This window comes from Bidens hawaiensis, unplaced genomic scaffold, assembly GCF_021521415.1.
Source record: "Bidens hawaiensis isolate Kalapana, Puna unplaced genomic scaffold, B.hawaiensis_p1.1 tig00014831_1, whole genome shotgun sequence".
NCBI lineage: Eukaryota > Viridiplantae > Streptophyta > Magnoliopsida > Asterales > Asteraceae > Bidens > Bidens hawaiensis.
The window spans coordinates 160,031-179,519 of NW_027492310.1; the positions used below are offsets into that span (position 1 = coordinate 160,031).

The 19,489-nt window shown below is 33.1% G+C and overlaps 1 protein-coding gene across 2 annotated transcripts; it reads right to left on the reverse strand.

Annotated features, from left to right (window-relative positions):
- Nucleotides 1–270: 270 nt before the first annotated feature.
- Nucleotides 271–9,025, reverse strand: LOC143547794 (putative ion channel POLLUX-like 2). 2 transcript variants are annotated; one of them, XM_077039125.1, is made up of 24 exons: nucleotides 8,903–9,025; nucleotides 7,693–7,769; nucleotides 7,114–7,217; nucleotides 6,763–7,046; nucleotides 6,261–6,332; nucleotides 6,009–6,084; nucleotides 5,822–5,920; nucleotides 5,588–5,742; nucleotides 5,398–5,502; nucleotides 5,235–5,321; nucleotides 5,063–5,147; nucleotides 4,845–4,992; nucleotides 4,692–4,768; nucleotides 4,541–4,621; nucleotides 4,243–4,440; nucleotides 4,054–4,167; nucleotides 3,038–3,130; nucleotides 2,832–2,958; nucleotides 2,672–2,748; nucleotides 1,980–2,027; nucleotides 1,822–1,891; nucleotides 1,666–1,739; nucleotides 940–1,050; nucleotides 271–849 (listed from the first exon to the last, which is right to left on the reverse strand). In XM_077039125.1, the coding sequence occupies exons 1-24, from the start codon at nucleotides 8,974–8,976 to the stop codon at nucleotides 736–738; spliced, it is 2,550 nt and encodes an 849-aa protein (XP_076895240.1). In that variant the 5' UTR covers nucleotides 8,977–9,025; the 3' UTR covers nucleotides 271–735. The 2 variants fall into 2 exon arrangements, with proteins under 2 accessions (XP_076895240.1, XP_076895241.1); XM_077039126.1 differs by lacking the exons at nucleotides 7,693–7,769; nucleotides 8,903–9,025 and having other exon boundaries at nucleotides 272–849; nucleotides 6,763–7,067; nucleotides 7,114–7,219.
- Nucleotides 9,026–19,489: the final 10,464 nt, after the last annotated feature.

A 19,489-nucleotide genomic window follows, 5' to 3' on the forward strand; every position in this document is an offset into this window, starting at 1 on the left:
GTTTGGTGAGACCGATACCCACGAATTCGGGTCAAATGCATGAGAAGCCTTCATTTATAAATCAAGCAATCTGGTGACTCTAGAAAATGAGGAAACAACCTAAGAATGACACCTAAGATTTTATGGTAGACAATTATATAGATAAATAGATAAGTAAAATTTTTTCAATGGCGTTTCGAATAACCTTCAACTTATGTCTTGAAAGACTACCTTGAAATAAAATGTACTTAACATCTTTAAGACAATGTCACAATGGCTTAAATTGTTTAAGGTCATCCCAACCCATGCCAAATGTAAAGTGTCATAAAAGACAAAAAAGTTGAACGCCGTTACCAACAGTTTAACCTAAAACCCAAAACCATCAAAATCTAACAATAAACACCCTCTACATAAAACATAAAAACCGCTTCAACTTATTTAAAAGAAACCAAGAAGTAGAATGATTCTAAATTGTATTCTTGTGACATTATTAAACTTTTTTCAGGCTGTTGAAAAAGAGCAATTGTATAAACTATAAAGTGATGCACCTTCTTTTCTTAAATCATCATATAGAAAAGTTAGCACTTTGTTTACATTTTCTTTTGAACTGAGCATCTATCTATCTACATGGGAAGATCATTTCCCATTAATGTAAATTAAATTATAAAGAAGTTACCACTTTGGTTTCTAACTCAAAATTTAATTTAATCTAATAAGTACCATGCAAGAGCGAAAATTGAAGCAAGGAGCCATAAATCACAGTTTCGTCGGTAACATTTCAGGCTGTTCCCCTTCAAGCTCTGATATAACTATCAAAGAATCACTCACTTCAAGATTCAGAGGCTCGGACTTTGGAATCGGGTTAATCACCTGCAACCAAGAACCATGTATCAACAATTTTTCTGTTTCATAAAGAAATAATAATAATAATAATTGGTATGAAGAAATTAGTAACACCACCTTCTTGTTGTTTTTCACATAACCAATGGCGACTTCTCTCCTTAAACGTGCTCTTTCAGAAAGCTCGGAAAACGACAAATGCTCGTCTTCCTTCATGTAGAGTCCAATGTCCTGTTGATCGGAAAATGCATTAACAAATTTAAGTCAATACTTTGACTATTTTAGTGTCATATTAGTTATTTTAACTTATTTTAGTGTCAAATTAATTACTGCCAGTGTCCTGTTGACAGATAATGCATCAATTAAGTAGTCACTATTTTGACTTTTTTAGTGTCGAATTAGTTAATATTAGTGTCCTGTTGGCAGAATGCATCAACCAACTAGAGTCACTAATTTGACTTTCTAGAGCTGAATTAGTTATTTTGACTTTTTGTTGACAAATAATGCATCAAGCCATCAACCAAATGGATAATGGTTAGAAAAAAAAAAGGTAACGTGTCTAAACTCTAAACAAATTCTTACAACCTCCTAAATTGATGTATTCGAAACAATTGGTTAGCTATTTTAATACTAATTTTGTAATCACATTTTACTACTTATAGGCGGGTCAAGCCAATCTCACTAGCCCGTTTGACCCATTCTAAAACTTTACCCGTTTGACCCAAAAAAATGTAATTTTGACCTAACCCGCCTAGCCTAATTTGCCACCCGTAATTGAAATATATAAAGTTTTTAAAAATAAACATTGCAAAGATAAAATCCTCAAGCATGATGTTACATTGTTACCTTGACATAAATTTCATCTCCATCTGCATCTAAAATGTCTTTCCAAACTGCATTCAATTCACTGTTTTCAGCCACTGTTTCAAAACAAAACTGAATTAGTCGAAAAATAATTTTTGCATAAACAAATACTTATAAAAAATGGAGTTTATATACAACCTTGAGCTGTCACAAGGCTCATTATTTCCTCAGCTGCAATGTAAGTTAATGCCGGCTTGATTCTTGTAATCTAAACCACGAACACATCAAGTTTCAACTGGTTTAAATAAAACGAGAAAACACCAAGTTTTAACTGTAAAAAAAAATAAATAAAGTACCTGTTTTCCCAATTTTGAGTCAACAATTTCTGCAACTAGATTTTGAACCTATAGTTAAGAAGTCAACAAACAATTGTATCTCAATGAATGTAAACAGTTCCATATAGTTTATAGCTAACCTACATATACAAAATATATATAAAAGAGAAAGTTTCACAAATGGTCCCTGTTGTATGACCATATTGCAAGTTTGGTCCCCAAATTTTAAAAATTGCAAACTTAGTCCAAACATTTGTAAGAGGGTTACACATTTAGTTCCTACTATTAATCTCAGATAGTGTGATCATGTGCCATTCATGTGAGGGTAACCGTGCCTTTTCAAATTTTGAACCAGTGTATTATGCTTTCCCTGTGCTCGAAGGTGATGAGGTTCCTCGAAGGTTCAGTGCATAATCGTAGGTGATGAAATCAGGGTAGGAGTTCTGGAGTTTGAAAGAGTATTTTAGCAGGGTTCCTAACTTGAAAAGACACAATTGCCCTCACATGGATGACACATGACATCACTTTTCCGTTAAAAACTAACTGGGATTAACGGTAGGGACTAAACATGCGAACCCTCTCACAAATGTTTGGACTAATTTTGCACCTTTTAGAGTCTGGAAACCAAACAAGCAATATGGTCAAACCGCAGGGACCATTTGTGCAATTTTCTCATTAAAAGAGAAACTTGCAAGCGTGTAGGACCCACACACCTTGACACCAAGCTTTTGACAAATGCTTTCTGCAAGAAGGAGCGAATAAGCAGACTGCTTATCAGCTCCTAATGGATCTGTAACAACAACCAAAACGATTATAATTTGCGGGTCAATGACCGTCAATCCAACCCGACCCGAACCCGTTTTAATCAATTACCTTCAAGAAGCCACTCTCGGTCCGATATGACTACTACTGAGAATGGAACCTCTTCTCCTTTCTTATGTGACTTTTGAGTGTGTTCAATGGTCTCTTTTAAGTTATCATAGTTCCTTGGGTTTCCGACCTGTTTTTCACGTTGCATATATATAAATTTATATGTTAATTAAATAATTTATCATGAAAATATAGCTCTGAGACTGTACCTTGTGTATGACTTTAACATTTTTTAACTTGCGATGACCAGAAAATTTGTATGTTCGTTCTCTTTCTTCAATTGGTACATCTGACAAAATCTCCTACATGATGATACTTATACGTTAATGCTAAACAAAATGACTAACAAAAACGCAATAGTTCAAAGGTATTGATGCATCATAGGTTGGAAAAGCACATCAAATGTGTATTAGCTATGACCAATTTAACGTTTTATGTTCGTTATGTAATCTTTATGACATTCTATAAAAAATAATAATAAAAAATACAAACAAAGAACAATAATTATCATTTTTATTATTATTATTATTTTTCTTCAATCGTCCCTTCAAACCTTAATTATTAAGCCTGCATAAGTACATATCCTGTAACTATTGATCTACACATGTGCTTATAAATTATAATTAGTAAAATGACAATTTTTTACATATGTACATATCCTAGAATAAATAATTTATAACCTAAACATGTACATATTTTGTACTAAGTTCTTTAACCCACATATGTGAATGTCATACAAACAATTAACTCAAAAGGTAAAACTAATTAACATTTAACCATTATATCATTTTTTTACACATTTTAAGATCAAAAGGAAATTAGTGGTCGAGGTTGATTATTTAGTATGTTTATGGCATTCAGAGTCCTCAACTGAATCATCCCATCATTAGTTAAATGATTAAATATTTATTTCTCAAATAACTATTCAAAACATTTACCTGTCTTGTAAATAAACTTGTTCTAAAGCTATTCCAGTAAATAATACCATATATTACTAATTTACTTTCTACAAATATAATTAATTTAAAAAAAATTAAAAAGAAAAAGGATAATAGCTTGATTTAATTAAAAATAAAAAGAAAAAACTATAATATCTTAATTAAATATAAGAAATTAAGGGGAAAAAAAAAACTCTTTTGGTAATGGTAGATATTTTTCAAATCACCCATTTTGGTAAATACTTTTTCCACCAACAAACACTCTTAGAAAAAAAAACGAAGCATACCACTACACTTCCAGGTCCTAGGTAATTATCATATTCCTCAACCATTTCCACAACATCTGCGCGCCACCCGAGTAATAGTATGCATTCTTTTGGGCCCACACTCGAGTCTGATCCCTGTATTTATCACTCAAATTTATTATATTTGTTTCCCCTCAAACTTAACAAGGCTAATGCAAATGACTATTTTACCTTTGAATCCTGTTTTGCTGGACGTTTGACAATTTTATTCAACCGAGCTTTTGCCATCTGAATAGCATTATGCGGAGTATCTTCACCAATCTCTTTTAAAACTTGAAGATTGTGAGGGTCAATTTCTTCTTCTTCTTTAATAGAACTAAAGTACGAAATCTGTGTTTTCTTCCCATTAACAGGGCCGATGAATAATACCTATAAAACCAATGTTTTCGATTTTTGTAGTTATTATAGGGGTTGTTAATATTTAGTATAAAATCATAAACTAATTAAAAACTTAATTACTGAGACATACTTTATCATCTTCATCCAAAACTTCATTGTCCATTGGATGGAAATTTACCTTCCCGTTCTTATAAAGACCACAAACAACAGCCTGAATAAAAAGTATATAATAAAGCAAATGTCAGATAATTGAGAAGTAAAACAAGCAATCAAAAACAAACCTCTTGAAATCCAATTCTTAGCTGACCGTACTTCAATCCTGCTAAATGAGGAAAACTGCAAAGATTGAATACGTTTTCTGCAAAACAATTTCATCATCAAGTTTGTAAGTTTAGCATTTTATCACTAAATTTCAGTAAGCAGTTGGAGGGTACTTCTGTAATTGAGCAAATGTCTATATATCTTCACGAGCCCCTTCTGTCGAGAGCATTGAACAAATAACTTTGATGTCACATTTTCCACAGGCTCTACATTTAACCCTGAGATTGACTTTAATAGCTCACATGTATTAGGGCTAGAAACCTGCAAGTAATTAAAAGTAATTTTTTATAAATAAATTTATAACTACATTGGGAAAGATATAAACATTTACCTCAACAATTGCTGGAACAGATTCCATGTCTGAAATCGGTTGAAGAGCAAGAACCGACAGGAAAGCGTCTGTATCAATTCCATACCTAACAACTCCAAAAAGAAATCTATTATGGTATCAATTCAAAAACTATTATTATAATAATATAGTTACTGGTATCATCACACATTACCTATCACCCTTAGTTGGCAATATTATTATGGCGCGTGCTTTATTGGCTGCAGCCCTTTGGAATGATTTTGTTAAGCTTAGACTGCAACTGCATACCAAACAAACAAGAAACAAAATAAAGATGGAAGAAATCTAATAAAAAAATGTGATAATATTAAAAATACCTCTTTGTAAGGACATCAATATGATGAAGATCTTTTGAAATATTATCAACCGTTTTGTCGATTTGTTTCCTTGGAATGTCAGATAAAAGAAGAATTCTTTGCCTCCTGTTTTTACATTTTTAAACATCTATTAAACTTCTATAACGTATAGATATCAGAATACAAAATCTTATTAGACATTACGGATTACCTAGTTGTAGCTGTACCTAATCGCACAGAAAACTCATGGTACTTGTTTAATTGCTTCAATATGAAGCTCAAATGACTATTAACTCCACAAATTATTATATGATCACTCTCTAGAACTTGGATTTGTGCTCCTTCTCTAAGCTTTTGCATGTTATGCTGTACAAATGAACACATTATATATATAAGTAAAGGTAAAGTGAACTTAAATTCTAATTTTAAGGGTTCAAGAACTTACTCTGAACTGTTCTGTCATTGTGCCTAATAAGCGAGAGTAAAACAATATGCCCCATATAGCAAGAACAAACCCAATAACACGTTCAACCCTAGTTCTTTGCTGCATAGAACATGATCAAATGTATCAGATGTTAAATACATGTTTTTTTTATTTAGTTTATGATATTGATTTTGAAATGAAATCTCACTTTTAGATGAGTTGATGAAGAGCATAAACATGCCCATGCTTCCCAAAGACAGTCCTCAAATGACTGTGTATTACGCCTACACAGGTCAAGACAGATGAATATCTTCAAATTATTGATCAAATAAAAAATGTTCAAATTTTTTTAGGATTGCTACAAATTTAGGATGCCAAAAGTTGATTATTGGTTGCTCCAAGGACTTATTATCATGAATGCGTTACATCAAAATGATTCTTAGAATTATAAAAGCAATACCTGTACTTATAAAAGAGTAAACCACCAATAAAGACAAATGAGAAACAAGCTCCAAGAAGAACAATCAAGAACCTGCAAAAGTATCCATAACTAAATTCATCAGAGACTCATTTTCAAGCAAAATTTCGCGAGGTGCAAAAGGGTAATAGTCCACTTTATTGATTTTTTTTCTATTTTCGCCATCTTTTAAACATGAATAACTTTTTTGTATGTTACTATTTTTTTTTAAATTATAGCAAAAAAAAATTAATTTATTTCAATATGGTATTTTATTAGTGTCCAAATGTTTTAATTTATTTTTACAGGGTGCTTTGATTATTAAAACATGGCGTTTTATTGGCGCCTAGGTGTAAAAAACTGTAGTTTTTTTTCAACATGGCATTTTATGTGCGCACAAATAATTTGTTTACACAATTACCCTTTCCTTCTTAGGACACGTGGCCTTTTTGGTATCCCCCCCCCCCCCCCACACACACACACAATGCATGTTTATTGAACTTACGTAGACACGTTTCTCTCAAGCTGGATGTTGAACAAATACATGAGGCGTGAAAAGCTCCATTGGATGTCATGCAATGAGGGAAGAGATACATCCAATTGCAGACGAGTAGGTTTATCGAGAGAATTAGAGATGCATGCAAAAGGCAAACTTGTAGCTGCAAATGATTGAATAACACAAGAGACCAGATATCGCAGAACTACTTTCCCATGATGTTGTTGTATTAATCTGACAACTAGGCAAGACACAAAAGCTGCCATGATGATCTTGGTCTTTGTCTGATGCACCTGCAGAATTTATTAACTCATCTGTTCAAATGGATCATATTACAGATACCTATCAAATAATGCACACCTGAGGATAATCTGTTAGTTTCACTTTCAAGAAACATGACTCGGGATTTTTCATCTCAAACCCCATGTTATGTGATGCTTTAATACTGTTGAACTCTGGTTTCTCTGCCAAAGGAAAGAAATGTAAGAAACATGCATGAAACCAGCCAAGCCACTTGTGAGCTACTCGAGATCGGCTTGCTAAAAGCTCAAATTGATCCGAGCTTACATGAGCCCGAGCCTAAAATTAAGCTTGTTTAATAAACGAGGCCCTGCAATGAGGGGCTGATTTGGGCAGTGTCGGGTTGGGTTGACCTGCTAACACTTTTGTACATTTTTAAATACATTTTATAAACAGTTAATACATTAATTAGGGATATAAAAATAAGATCATAATAATAACAACAATAATACTCATCTATATCATTAAAACACAACCAAATGACATGTTCATAAGTAGATGTGTGACATGTGTCAAAAGTAATTAACTAAATAATGTATTGCATAGGATCTCATACAAGGTAAATTATAACAGTGAAAAGAAAAGGTCATAATTCTAGATTAATAAATACAAAAAAAAAAAAAAAAAAAAAAACCTTGCCTCGATAAATCTTGAACATGGTATTTGCATGTATGGTTGAAGAACGGACCCATCTACATGGAAATGGGATTGATTCTCTGAAAGCAGCATACGAGAATCAGGTTTAGATTCCAGTCATGTCCAAAATGCAAAACTATGAATGAATCTTTACTTAGAAGGCAAAAAAATACAACATTATTATCTGATTTTATTATATTATAATGTCAACCTTTCATAAGATAGTTTCCAACAAACAGTCAATGCATCCAAATCAGTATATTTGATGTCAAAAATACAATATAATCATTATAACTGCCTGGATGGTTTCCAGACAAACTAAATCGAAGAGTCATACTTGTATATTTTGGTTTTATACAACATATCAATCTTATTGACTGTCTTGCCAACAATCTGGACTTCAACTTATAAAACATTATGAAAACAAAATGAAATGGCAACAGTTGGGATAAGTGGAAAATTCAGAAAATGGAAAGAAAGTCAAAAAGTCCATGTATTTCGCTTCTATGTGCAATATGATATAAGATGATGGCATGATATGCAAACATTCAACCATACATGGACGAGCGTGTAAATCAGCAGTTGGGACCCACGCTAAAAAACTGAGGAAACCTGAGCTGGAAAACTGCACTAAATCTCCACAAAAACTTACCCATTTATAAAACATTTCAAAGCATACGGTGTTAGCTATGTAAAAAGAAATAAATAAAATGTGAAGTTGTTATTGGTAATGAAGGTGAAAGATGTTTAGTTTCAATGGTAGTTCAGACAATGGAAAATAAAAACACATGAAGAGAGCCTCTAAACCACTATGAATTTAAAATAATGCATCGGTAACTCACCCTCTCATCGTAGTTTATGATGAAGAATTTATGTATATATATAGCAATTTAAGAGTAACAATTGAGTAAACTTTCTTAGCATTAAGCTTTTGAAACTTGCTAAAGACTGATAAATATTGTAGCAAGTAGGAAGTGATTAAGACTTAAAACACTAACATAAAAGTTGTTAATTAAGACAACACTGAATATCGGTGAAATAATAGTCAGCAAAATTGAAGATTTGATTTTGGTAATTTGAAAAAATAGATATAAATTCCTTGGAACAACAACTTGATGTTATAAGGTATTGGTGTTTGTGTCCAAATATATGATCAAATCAAATAAAAGAAGATGTTGGAGTCTAGAATGAATATAATAAAAATCGAATCAACCTGTTGGGGCGAGAGAGATGCTGAAATCTTGGGTGAATTACAATCCGTGGACGAGAGTTATGGAGGATGAGCATCGTGTCTTCACATGCGTTGTTTCAGCAAATGCATCTATCTAGTGATTCATTGGTGAACTATGTATATATATATATAGTTCCCAAAAGGGGATGTGATGTGGGGTTTTGGTCGTTGGATTTGAATGGTGAGAGGGTTGCTAATTCACAATGTCTTTGTTTGTGAAGGTGGGAGATACACTCGATGACTCACTCCACTCTTTCCATTTCTTATTATTATTATTATTATTATTATTATTATTATTATTCTATAGGAGGCAGTAGTTCTTAACTTATTCCAGTTTTGTATTGAATTGCAAATCATCACACCCTACACAGGTATACTAAACGGGTGTCCGCGTGATGCGGCGGAAAACAAAAATTCTAGTAATCATGTAACAATTACGGATGTTCAAGGTTCGTTTGAAACTTGAAAACGTTTAAACTAATCACCACTTTTGATTAGCAGGTTTCTGAATGTTCAAACTATAGCAAACAATTCAATTTACAATTTATACCAAAAATAGGCCATATAAAACCAAACCAGACTATAAACTTATTATTGAAGCTCAATGCGTGAAACCAAACCATTGGTAACGATTCACTTTAAATTTTCGACGATTCAGTTTTGGTTTTCAATAACAAAAAATCAAACCAACGGTTTGTCTCACAGTTTAACTTAGAAGCCGTTAAAACCGAATTGTAAACGCCCATACGTAACATGTTATTTTTTTTAATTGAAAAAAAACTATAGTAATACCATACCCAAATTAAAGGCAATAAAATGCTCATTTTTATGGTGCAATTTTTAAAAAAATATATTAACATATGTAAATGTTACGCTTGTTGGAAAATCTTTGGTGGGAAGTTGGTTACAATTAAGATCAAAAGGAATACATGGGTAAATATGAAGGTTCAAGTTGTAACTATTTCCATGCATATTTTCTAATGGACAAGTTTGTCCCTATCTTACATGCTATTGAAGGTGTACATTATGTTTTACAAGTTGCAAATTACTTAAAAAGTATGTGTCTTAATTTGCCCATGTCTCATGTATTATATATAGTATAGATAGAGGAATGAAAGGATTTATTATTGTTTTTTATATTTTGATTGGTTATTATGAAATGAGATTAGAATCAATTATTACTCTATTTTGTTTGATAAGTAAGAAAGACAAATAAATAAAATAAAATTGGTGGTGAGTGGCGGTGGTAGGTGGTGTGGCAAGGGTTGTGGTCGGTAGCTATGGACGTAAACGGTAGGCGAAAATGGTGGTGGTTAGCGATAGTGACAGGGGTGGACGGTGGTGGTGGTGAAGGTAATGCAGAGTGAACGAGAGAATGTAATAAACAAAAAAAAACAAGTACGTGGGTGGAATGAATTTGAGATATTTTAGATGAATTGGAATGAACGAGGTTATAGGCGATTCTATTCCGTTAACCAACCAAACACTCTTTTTTCATTCATTCGCAATGATTCATTCAAATCCGCCTCTTATTACTACATACTGAACACTATCTAAGGGCATTCACAATGAAATCTCTATCCACCTCCATATAGTTTAACCAAAATACACATTTATCAATAAAATTTGTCACTTTTTATAAATTTTTCAAAATCGATTGCCCCACATATACTCATAATTAATTAAATAGCATATATTTTCACTCACAACCACATTAAATTATAAGTTATGGGATGAATAGTGAACAGCTAGTTATGAGGTTTTATTGTTACCCATATAACTTGTAGTATGGGTTATGCTTTGGATGTGACATTCGTCAATTTTTCATTTTGAAAACCCGACCAGTTTAAAATTTCGATGTAATTCATATCCTCATTTATCAATAAATCGATGTATTTTATATCCATTATTTATTTTTGTATTTATTATTGTTGTTTAATGTTTTATACTTTAACAATTTCGACGACAATCTTCATTTTACTCATTTTCTTGCTTAATAAGGAATTAATCAAACTATAAAGACTAAATTTGTCAATTTTTTGCATCCCAATAGAGTTCACACTCTCCCTTGGCGACATGCAACAATGCTAGAGAATCCTCCAAATTCCATTTAAGTCGTGACACACGAAGACTAAAGTCTTAGTCCTTCGAAACAAGCGGCAATATTCAAGAATAGCTAAGACCCAAGTGGGCCGCGTTACGAATAACAAGGCCTATGCCTTTCATGACACGCGACACGGTGCTAGATACACTGAACCGAGCTTGTTCATTAGCTGGTCTTATGCTTGATCGATTTTCACCCAATTCTTATGCTTTTGACTCGTATAAGTGTTATGGCACGAACGTAGTCTCGTTGAAAGCGTTTTCTCATCAATTTGGTCACAAACTCTTACCTAACACAATGAAAACCAGTAATTTTTACCTGTTAGAATCGAATATGCCAAATATTAAACATTTAATGGCAATTCATTCCAACCAATGGATTTACATGACATACACTGAAGTAAGGTATGAAAAAGAAACTTCATTGAAGAAGGAAAGAAGTTTTTGAAAAGTGTTGCCTTTTGAGTTGAACCCAAATATCCTCTTTCAGTGAATTCAGACTTCCATATAGGTGCAACAATTTTTGAAGGAAAATGATCATCATTCGACTCCAAATGTTGAGAAAGGAGTGATGATGATACAAGTGCCTCTGTCTTACCTACCATTGTTTTGATGAAAAAATCTTTTCATCAACGTCGTATTGGATATAAGCATTCTCCAAAAGTCATTGAGAGTTTGAGGATAAAGATCAAGATCAATCGTTAAAAGGTTATGAAATCGACTTCTTGTGATTGTCCCGATCATGTTGTGATACTCAGAGTAGTTAGGGTTGGTGACAAGGTATCATAACCAGTTATAAGGGTTCTTGAGTTGAAGGTTTCTAGGGTTTTGTGCCATATTTGGAGAGTATGTGAAGAAGATGATGGTAGAAAGAAAGTTGTATGAGTGAATTATGAGATTAGAAGGTGTAATATAGGGAAAAACTTTCTTTTAAATTAAGAAAAATGATTATGGAAGGTAATTTGTAATTGGTGAGGGTTTAGGCGTTTATAAAAGTGGGTGGTTAAATGTTACCGTTGAAACCAATGTTCTATTGAAACAACGGCTAGTAAACCGAAACAATTATTGAAAGGTGAAACAATTGTTGCTTTTCTTTGACCAGTAGTTTTGAATAAAACTTATTAGTATTTTTAAAAACTACTGATTTACATCAGTAGTTTGAGAAACAAATGCTTTAAACAGTAGTTTAGAAAAGCAATATTTTTTAAAACATTAATCAATAGTTTAAAGAAAAATTTATGATTATTTTTGAAAACGACAGTTTTCCATTGTGTTATACATCAAAGGATGTATAAACAGTCTTTTTTTTTTTTGAAAAATTTGAATCCGTTTTATGATCATGAGTCAGTTGCAAACAACTGTTTTGATTTTGCAAAAAATGATTATTCAAAGATTTAACATTCCTAATCTGGAAATCAGTATTTGAAAATTTGCTCAGTCAAGTGCTTTTGTAAACACATTAGCTCACTGATTTTCAGATGAAACATGTTCAATTGAAATAAAAACTTTTTCCATAGCAATCTCTAATGAAGTGACGTCTGATCTCAATGTGTTTGGTTGTTGAATGCTGAACTGGAAATTGGATGAAGTTCAAAGCAGCTTGATTATCCAATTTTAATGGAGTTTTCAAAGCTATTATCCCATAATCCAGTGACTGGTTTTGTAGCCAAAGTAGTTGAGTTGTGCAACTTATAGCATCAATATACTCAGCAGTTGAGTTTGAAACAATAGTTTGCTTCTTGCTGTGCCAAGACACCAATGCATCTCCAAAGAACTGGCATCCTCCAAATGTTGACTTTCTTGTCATTTGACAACCTGCATAATCACTTTCTGCAAAACCAACAAGCTAAGTCTTTGTGCTGGATGGATACTAGATACCCAAGGTAGTGCACCTTTGAGGTATCTAAATATCCTTTGACAACACTTAAGTAAGATTCCCTTGGTGAAACTTGATATCTTGCACACACACATGTTGCATGCATTATATCAGGCCTAGATGTAGTTAGATACATTAAATACAATCATTAATCTGTACCGGGTTTGATCGACATATTCACCAGTTTCATCAGATAATGTATCGATTTTACTCATGGGTGTGGAACTTGCTTTACAAGTCATTTTAAAATTTTCAAGGAGATTTTAACATATTTTGATTGACGTAGAAAAAGTCCTGTTTTAGTTTGTTTGACTTACAAGCCCAAAAAATATTGTAACTCGCCCATGTTACTCATTTCAAATTCGTATTTCATGACTTTAGTAAAATCATCACACAACTTTGGATTTATGGATCCAAATAAGATAACATCTACATAAATCTGAACAAGAAGTAAGTATTTTCCCTCTCTTTTGAGAAACAAAGTTTTATCAATTTATCCTCCTTTAAAGTGATTAGAAATCAAAAATGAGGAAACTCTATCATACCAGGCCCTTGGAGCCTGTTCGAGTCCATAGATTGCTTTCTTTAGTTTGTAGACATAGTCTGGATTGAATGCATCTTCAAACCCTGGTGGATTGTAAGATATACCTCTTCTTGAATGCTCCTTTAACATACATTTGGTATACCTTGATGTTATGAGTGGTTGCATATGCAAGAAACAACCTAATGGATTCAAGTCTTGCAACATGTGCAAAGGTTTCTTCATAGTCAATACCTTCCTCTTGTAGGCATCCTTGAACTACTAACCTTGCCTCGTTTTTTATAAAAACCCCTTTCTCATCAGTCTTGTTATGGAATACCCATTTTGTACCAATAGGTGTTACTTCTGCTGGTCTTGGGCATAATTCCTAAACATGTATCTCTGTGAACTGCAAGAGTTCCTTTTGCATAGCTTCTACCTAACTGTTTTCTCTTAAAGCAATTTGATACTTAGTTCAAGTCGAGATAGGAAACCAACAAAGAAGCACACATTTGCTTACTGACTTCGGGTGAGAACATCATGTTGTATGTCACCAATTATCCGGTCTTGAGGATGGGTAGGATCAAACACATAAGGAATAATGTCCCTTTTGTGTTTGACGAAGTTGTTGGTGAAACAACTGTTGAGGAAACATTTGTTAAATGTGGAGGCATTAGAGGTAAACAACCGCTAAACAGCTGATGAACTTCCAAAAGTAGGATGAGGAAGTTCATTTTGGATTTCATTTAGTTGAACATCAGTAGTTACACTTTCTTAAGTTCCAAGATCAACAAATTGCACATGATCAGTAGATTGAATGAAAGTGTTGCTCTCTATATCTAAATCTTCAAATATATATAGCCTTTCAGATTGAATACCTGCATTAGCAGATTCATCAATTTTAGGCTCATACTTTAAGATATCAAGATTGAACAAACCAGCTGGATCAGAAGGAATTTTTAAATAAAAAATTTCATTAAATTTAATATTTAATGTTTCTTTTTTAGCCTTTGTTCTAGAGTTGAAAACTCTATAGGCTTTAGAAGTAGATGGATAGCCTAGAAAGTAACCATTATCCACTTTGGCTGCAAATTTTGAAACCGAGTCTATCAAATTTAAAATAAAGCATGGGCAACCAAAGGATTTGAAAAACAAGATTAATAGTTTAATTTTATACAAAATTTCATAAGTTGTTTTCTCATGTCTTTGATTTATCAAAATTATATTCTAGACAAAACTAGTAGTGTTGATTGCTTCAGCCCAAAAATATAAAGGTAATCCTGAGTTAGGAAGCATGGATCTAGCAACTTCATTGAGCGTCATGTTCTTCTAGGGATGACAATGGGTCGGGTTTAAGTATTCTCAAACCCATACCCAGTTATGAAAGTCCGTCCCAAACCCGTTGGGTTTTAATCGGGTCTTTACCCGTCGGGTTTCGGGTTTTTCCACCGGGTTTCGGGTTTCCAATCGGGTTTTTGTCAAAAGACCCATTGGGTATACTTGGCCCAAAACCCGTTAGGTTTGTATCGGGTTTTGACAAAATATAACTAATCGATCACAAATAAATATCAACATAAAAATAAAATGTCTCATTGTTATAAACAAGTTTCAACAAATAATATATTTAAAATATTTAGAGTATACTATATATAAACATAATAAAAGTTATGTCGGGTACATCGGGTATATAATCGAGTAAATGGGTTAATGTTATTGGGTAATCGGGTCGGGTAATCAGGTATATTACAAATCCCGAACCCGTCCCAAACCCACGAAAGTTTTCTAAGTTAATCCCAAAACCTAATGAGTCGGATATTACCCGTCCTAATTGTGTCGGGTTTCGGGTTTCCCCTTGGGTTTCATTGCCATCCCCAGTTCTTCCTTTCCACTACTCCATTCTGTTGGGGTTGCCTTGGAGTGCTGAATTGTCTGATAATGCCTTTTGAGGCACAAAAAGTATCTAGCTCTTTATATTTGAACTCAATTCCAGTGTCACTCTTTAGGATTTTAATAGATAGATCAAATTGTTTCTCCACTTGTACAATGAAGTTCTTAATCTTTTCAGCTGTTTCATCCTTTGAATGAAAGAAGAATGTCGAAGTGAATCTTGAGTAATCATCTACAATCACAAGACAATACATTTTCTTTCCTAGACTCACTATTCTGACTGGTCCAAAAAGGTCCATGTGTAAGAGATTAAAAAAAGCAGTCATTTTGTATTCTTCAATGGATTTATATGAAACATTATGTTGTTTGCCTTTCAAGCATGCAACACAACTTTCATCACAAACATATTCTTTGACAGGTAAGCCTCTAACCTGTTGTTTCTTGGTTAGATTGTTAATTGTTTGTAAATAAACATGGCCTAATCTCCTATGCCATAGATTTTTTTCTTTGATTGATGTTCTGCTAAATATACATGTTGCAATAGGGATTTTGTTAACCTTATACATGTCTACGGTGTAGACATTGCCACTTCTGTTTGCAGTTAACAAAGTGTTTTCTGCGACCAGGTTTTCAATATCCATAACGTAGTTAGAGTTGACAATTTTGCATGTTTTCTTAGTAAAAAAATGCACTATATCCCTTATCACACAACGCTTAACAAATTGAATTTCAACTTGTCAATCAAGTTAACACTGTCAAATATTAACTTACCAGCTTCCACTTTACCTGAGTCTAACACACTTCCCTTTTCATCATTTCCAAAGGATACATCTCCCCCCTCCATGTTTCTTGAATTCAGAGAGAAGGGATATGTTCCCTATCATATGCCTAGAGCCTCCACTATCAACATACCATAAGCTTTCAAGGCATGTGAAAGCTCTCTGCACATTTAAAGAAAATTAGTTAGAAGGATTAACCCAAGCCCCTCTAGTCTTGGGTTGCTTATTTGAGGAAGATAGATCCATTTTATGTTGAAGATTCATCAACTATTTTTGATTCTACATCAACATTTTGATCTCTGCACTTTGTGAAACAACTATTTGATTATTCAAAATAGTTTTTTGCTTTGGTAAGATACTAGTGGGCGGAGCATCTGTTACTTGAACAATTCTTGAACATAGGATGTTCTTTAATGCCATAGTAACATGTGTTTCAACACTTTCAAACTGAACTTTCTTTTTAGGTGTATAACTTGACCTTTTATGCACACATCAGGAGTTACAACAATTTTCTTGTTATGAACAACTTTTAAGAATTTACAATCTTCAGTTAGATGATTGTTTTTCTTACATATATCATAGGGATTTGGAAACAAAGGTTTCTTTTGATCGTTTTTAAAGTTATTTTCTTAGTCACACCCAATCTATCAACAACCACTATTCCTGGTGACTTGTATCCAAATACAAAAGTTAGATGAGTTTTAACTTTGAACATGTTCAGTTTGTGTAACAACTGATCTTGGAATGAATGCATGAGCAGTTGCTACAAGCTTTGAAGATTCTTAATTATTTGAAACTACTGTTTCCTTAAATGCATTAGTTGTGTGTGACTCTTTAGTTGTTTTTGTCAAAACTACTGATGGTTTGATCACATCAGTTGTTTTAGAAAAAAATTCAACAGTTTTTGAAAATATTGATGACATATGGTCAACAGCTGACCGTTGACTAGTCAGTTTACTAACACAAATTGGTTTGAATCATTGTGAAGAATCAGTTGTTTGATACCAGTTCCTTATTTCATATTGACTTACGTGTTTTAATGGAACAATATTCAGTGAAACAATTGATGGAACTTGTTTTGAAAAACTGCTTCTTCTTCAAGTTAATCTACACAGTTATAAGGAGTGACTGGAGTATAACTTTGAGGTGGTTGTGTATGATTATATCCAAATCCGAACTTAACATTACTGTTGGATTGCTTAATCAACAACATTTAAAACCCCTTACTGGATTCGATCCATTTATTGCAGTTAGCCTGAGTATTTTCTAAAGTTTGCTTGCATTCATTGTACTCGCCCAATAGATTTTCAGCATAAGTGTTTTTATCTAACAAATCACGTTTTAATTTCAAAATATCCATTTCTTTTAAACCTATTGATTCAAGTTATGTAATTTGTTTATTAATTTTATATTAGCAAATGCAATGATGCAATCATTTGAACACAATTTTTGACAAATATCAGGTGGTACCTCATCAGTAGCATTCTTAAGTGCTTTTTCAATATTGAATTCATTCTTCATCCACTTTTCATCAGTTGATTCCATATCAATTACCACAAGAACAAGATCTTTTATGCTCATCTCTTCAGGCAAACTGCTCCAATTTACAAACTCTTTAGGGGAAAAACTTGTTTTAGTGTTATCTTGGCTTGAAAATTATGGCCCATGTGTGGTAACCATGGTAGGTTGAACTTGGGTATTGATAGGTGGAATGAAAGGAGGCTGCACACATTTCATTTGCAGCATGGGTTGACGTATTGGTGCATACTGATACTGATAATGAGAACCAGTATTAGGCATTGTTGAGGTTTGAGCAAAGTGAGATGTGGAATGGTTATTGAAATTTTATTGTTGTGAATGAGGATGGAGAGGTGAACTTGGATAGGTTATTAATGGCTAAACTTGATTGGGATTAGGTTGTAACTAAATTCTGCATTCTCTTGCAAAGTGTCTTCGTCTGCCACATTTGTGACATGTCGTTTACACCTTGTCATTACCCACTTTTGTCAATAATAAGACAAGAGTGCTGGAAGGAAATTCCTAGAAATCAATAATAATACAAAAGTGGGTTATTTTTGAAAAATAACCCACTTTTGTATTATTATTGATTTCTGGGAATTTCCTTCCAGTACTTTTGTAAAACCTGTTTGTGCAGACTGTCAATAATGCCAAAGAGTTAAGAATTTCCCTTTCCTCTAGATCAACTGGATCTATGTGTTACAAATCTTCCTTAATAAATGATAGATTGTCAAACACATGTGGAGAATTCTCTTGAACAACAAATGTTGAGCCAATACCAGTTGTTATGTTTATGTGATAGTCATAACCTTGGTCAACAGTTTGGATAGGTTGAGTCTCTTGACATAGAAGTGCTGACCCAATGGTATAATCATCAAATGATTTACCCGCTGAGATCAACTTCTTCTTTTGACTTATCTCTATCTCTCAAAAGTGAGAAGCATACTATGGAGAATAGTCAGACTCAGATCTTGGAAATTTTGGCAAAGGTCTTAGTATTATAGAATGATTGTCTCAGTTAATTGGAACTGACCTCAGAAATCAGTTATTTAAAGAAAACTTTGTAAAAGTAACTTCAACCATTTTTAATTCATTGATTAGAGTTGTGAATCTTTCATATTGTTGAGTTAAACTCTCTCCTCTTAAATGACAAAATGCTTCATATTGTTGCATGCGAATGTCACGCAGTTTCTCAAGGAGTTGTGCGGTACCACCATATTGTTCCTTAAGTGCATCCCACAATTCCTTAGCAGATTTATGATGAATCAATACACCGTAAATTTCATTTGGAATTGCCATTGAAAGCGTTTCATGAGCTTTTCCATCTAGTTCAAATTTCGGTAGATCTTGATCAGAATATCCTTAGGATCCTTCATAATGATTTTGTTCTCATCCAATGGATCAACAGTTTTAAGGGAATGAGGGCCAAGAAAAACTGATCTCCAACAACCACTGTTTTGGTTTCATAGATGGTGAAGCATTCGTTTAGCCCATATGTTGTATTGACCTCGAACCAAATTAATGGTTTGGAGGTAGAATCAGTATTGTGAGGATCTTGTGCAATCAACATGATTCTCAATTCACTTGGTTTTTCACTAACAATATAGTTTAAACAAATTTTTGATCATTTTTTCGAAATCCACAACTAGAATAATCAATTTGATCTTAGAATTTTGTTTCTAAATTGATTATTAGATCAAATTTAAAGATCCATGGCTATGATACCAATTGTTAGGATTCTAGATCGTAATCAAATCTAATGAACACAATCACAACTAATGAAACAGTAAACAACTTATCTAATTCTTTGTATGAGTTAGTATAACTTTAATTGAAACCATAATTGAACTACAACTCTATGGTATTCTAATCAAACAAGTTATGCA

Coding starts and splice junctions, on each gene's coding strand:
- LOC143547794 (XM_077039125.1), bottom strand. CDS start 8,976: ATGCTCATCCTCCATAACTCTCGTCCACGGATTGTAATTCACCCAAGA. Junction 6,085..6,260: donor TTACTCTTTTATAAGTACAG/GTATTGCTTTTA, acceptor TGACCTGTGTAG/GCGTAATACACAGTCATTTG. Junction 3,131..4,053: donor TAGGACCTGGAAGTGTAGTG/GTATGCTTCGTT, acceptor ATCATCATGTAG/GAGATTTTGTCAGATGTACC.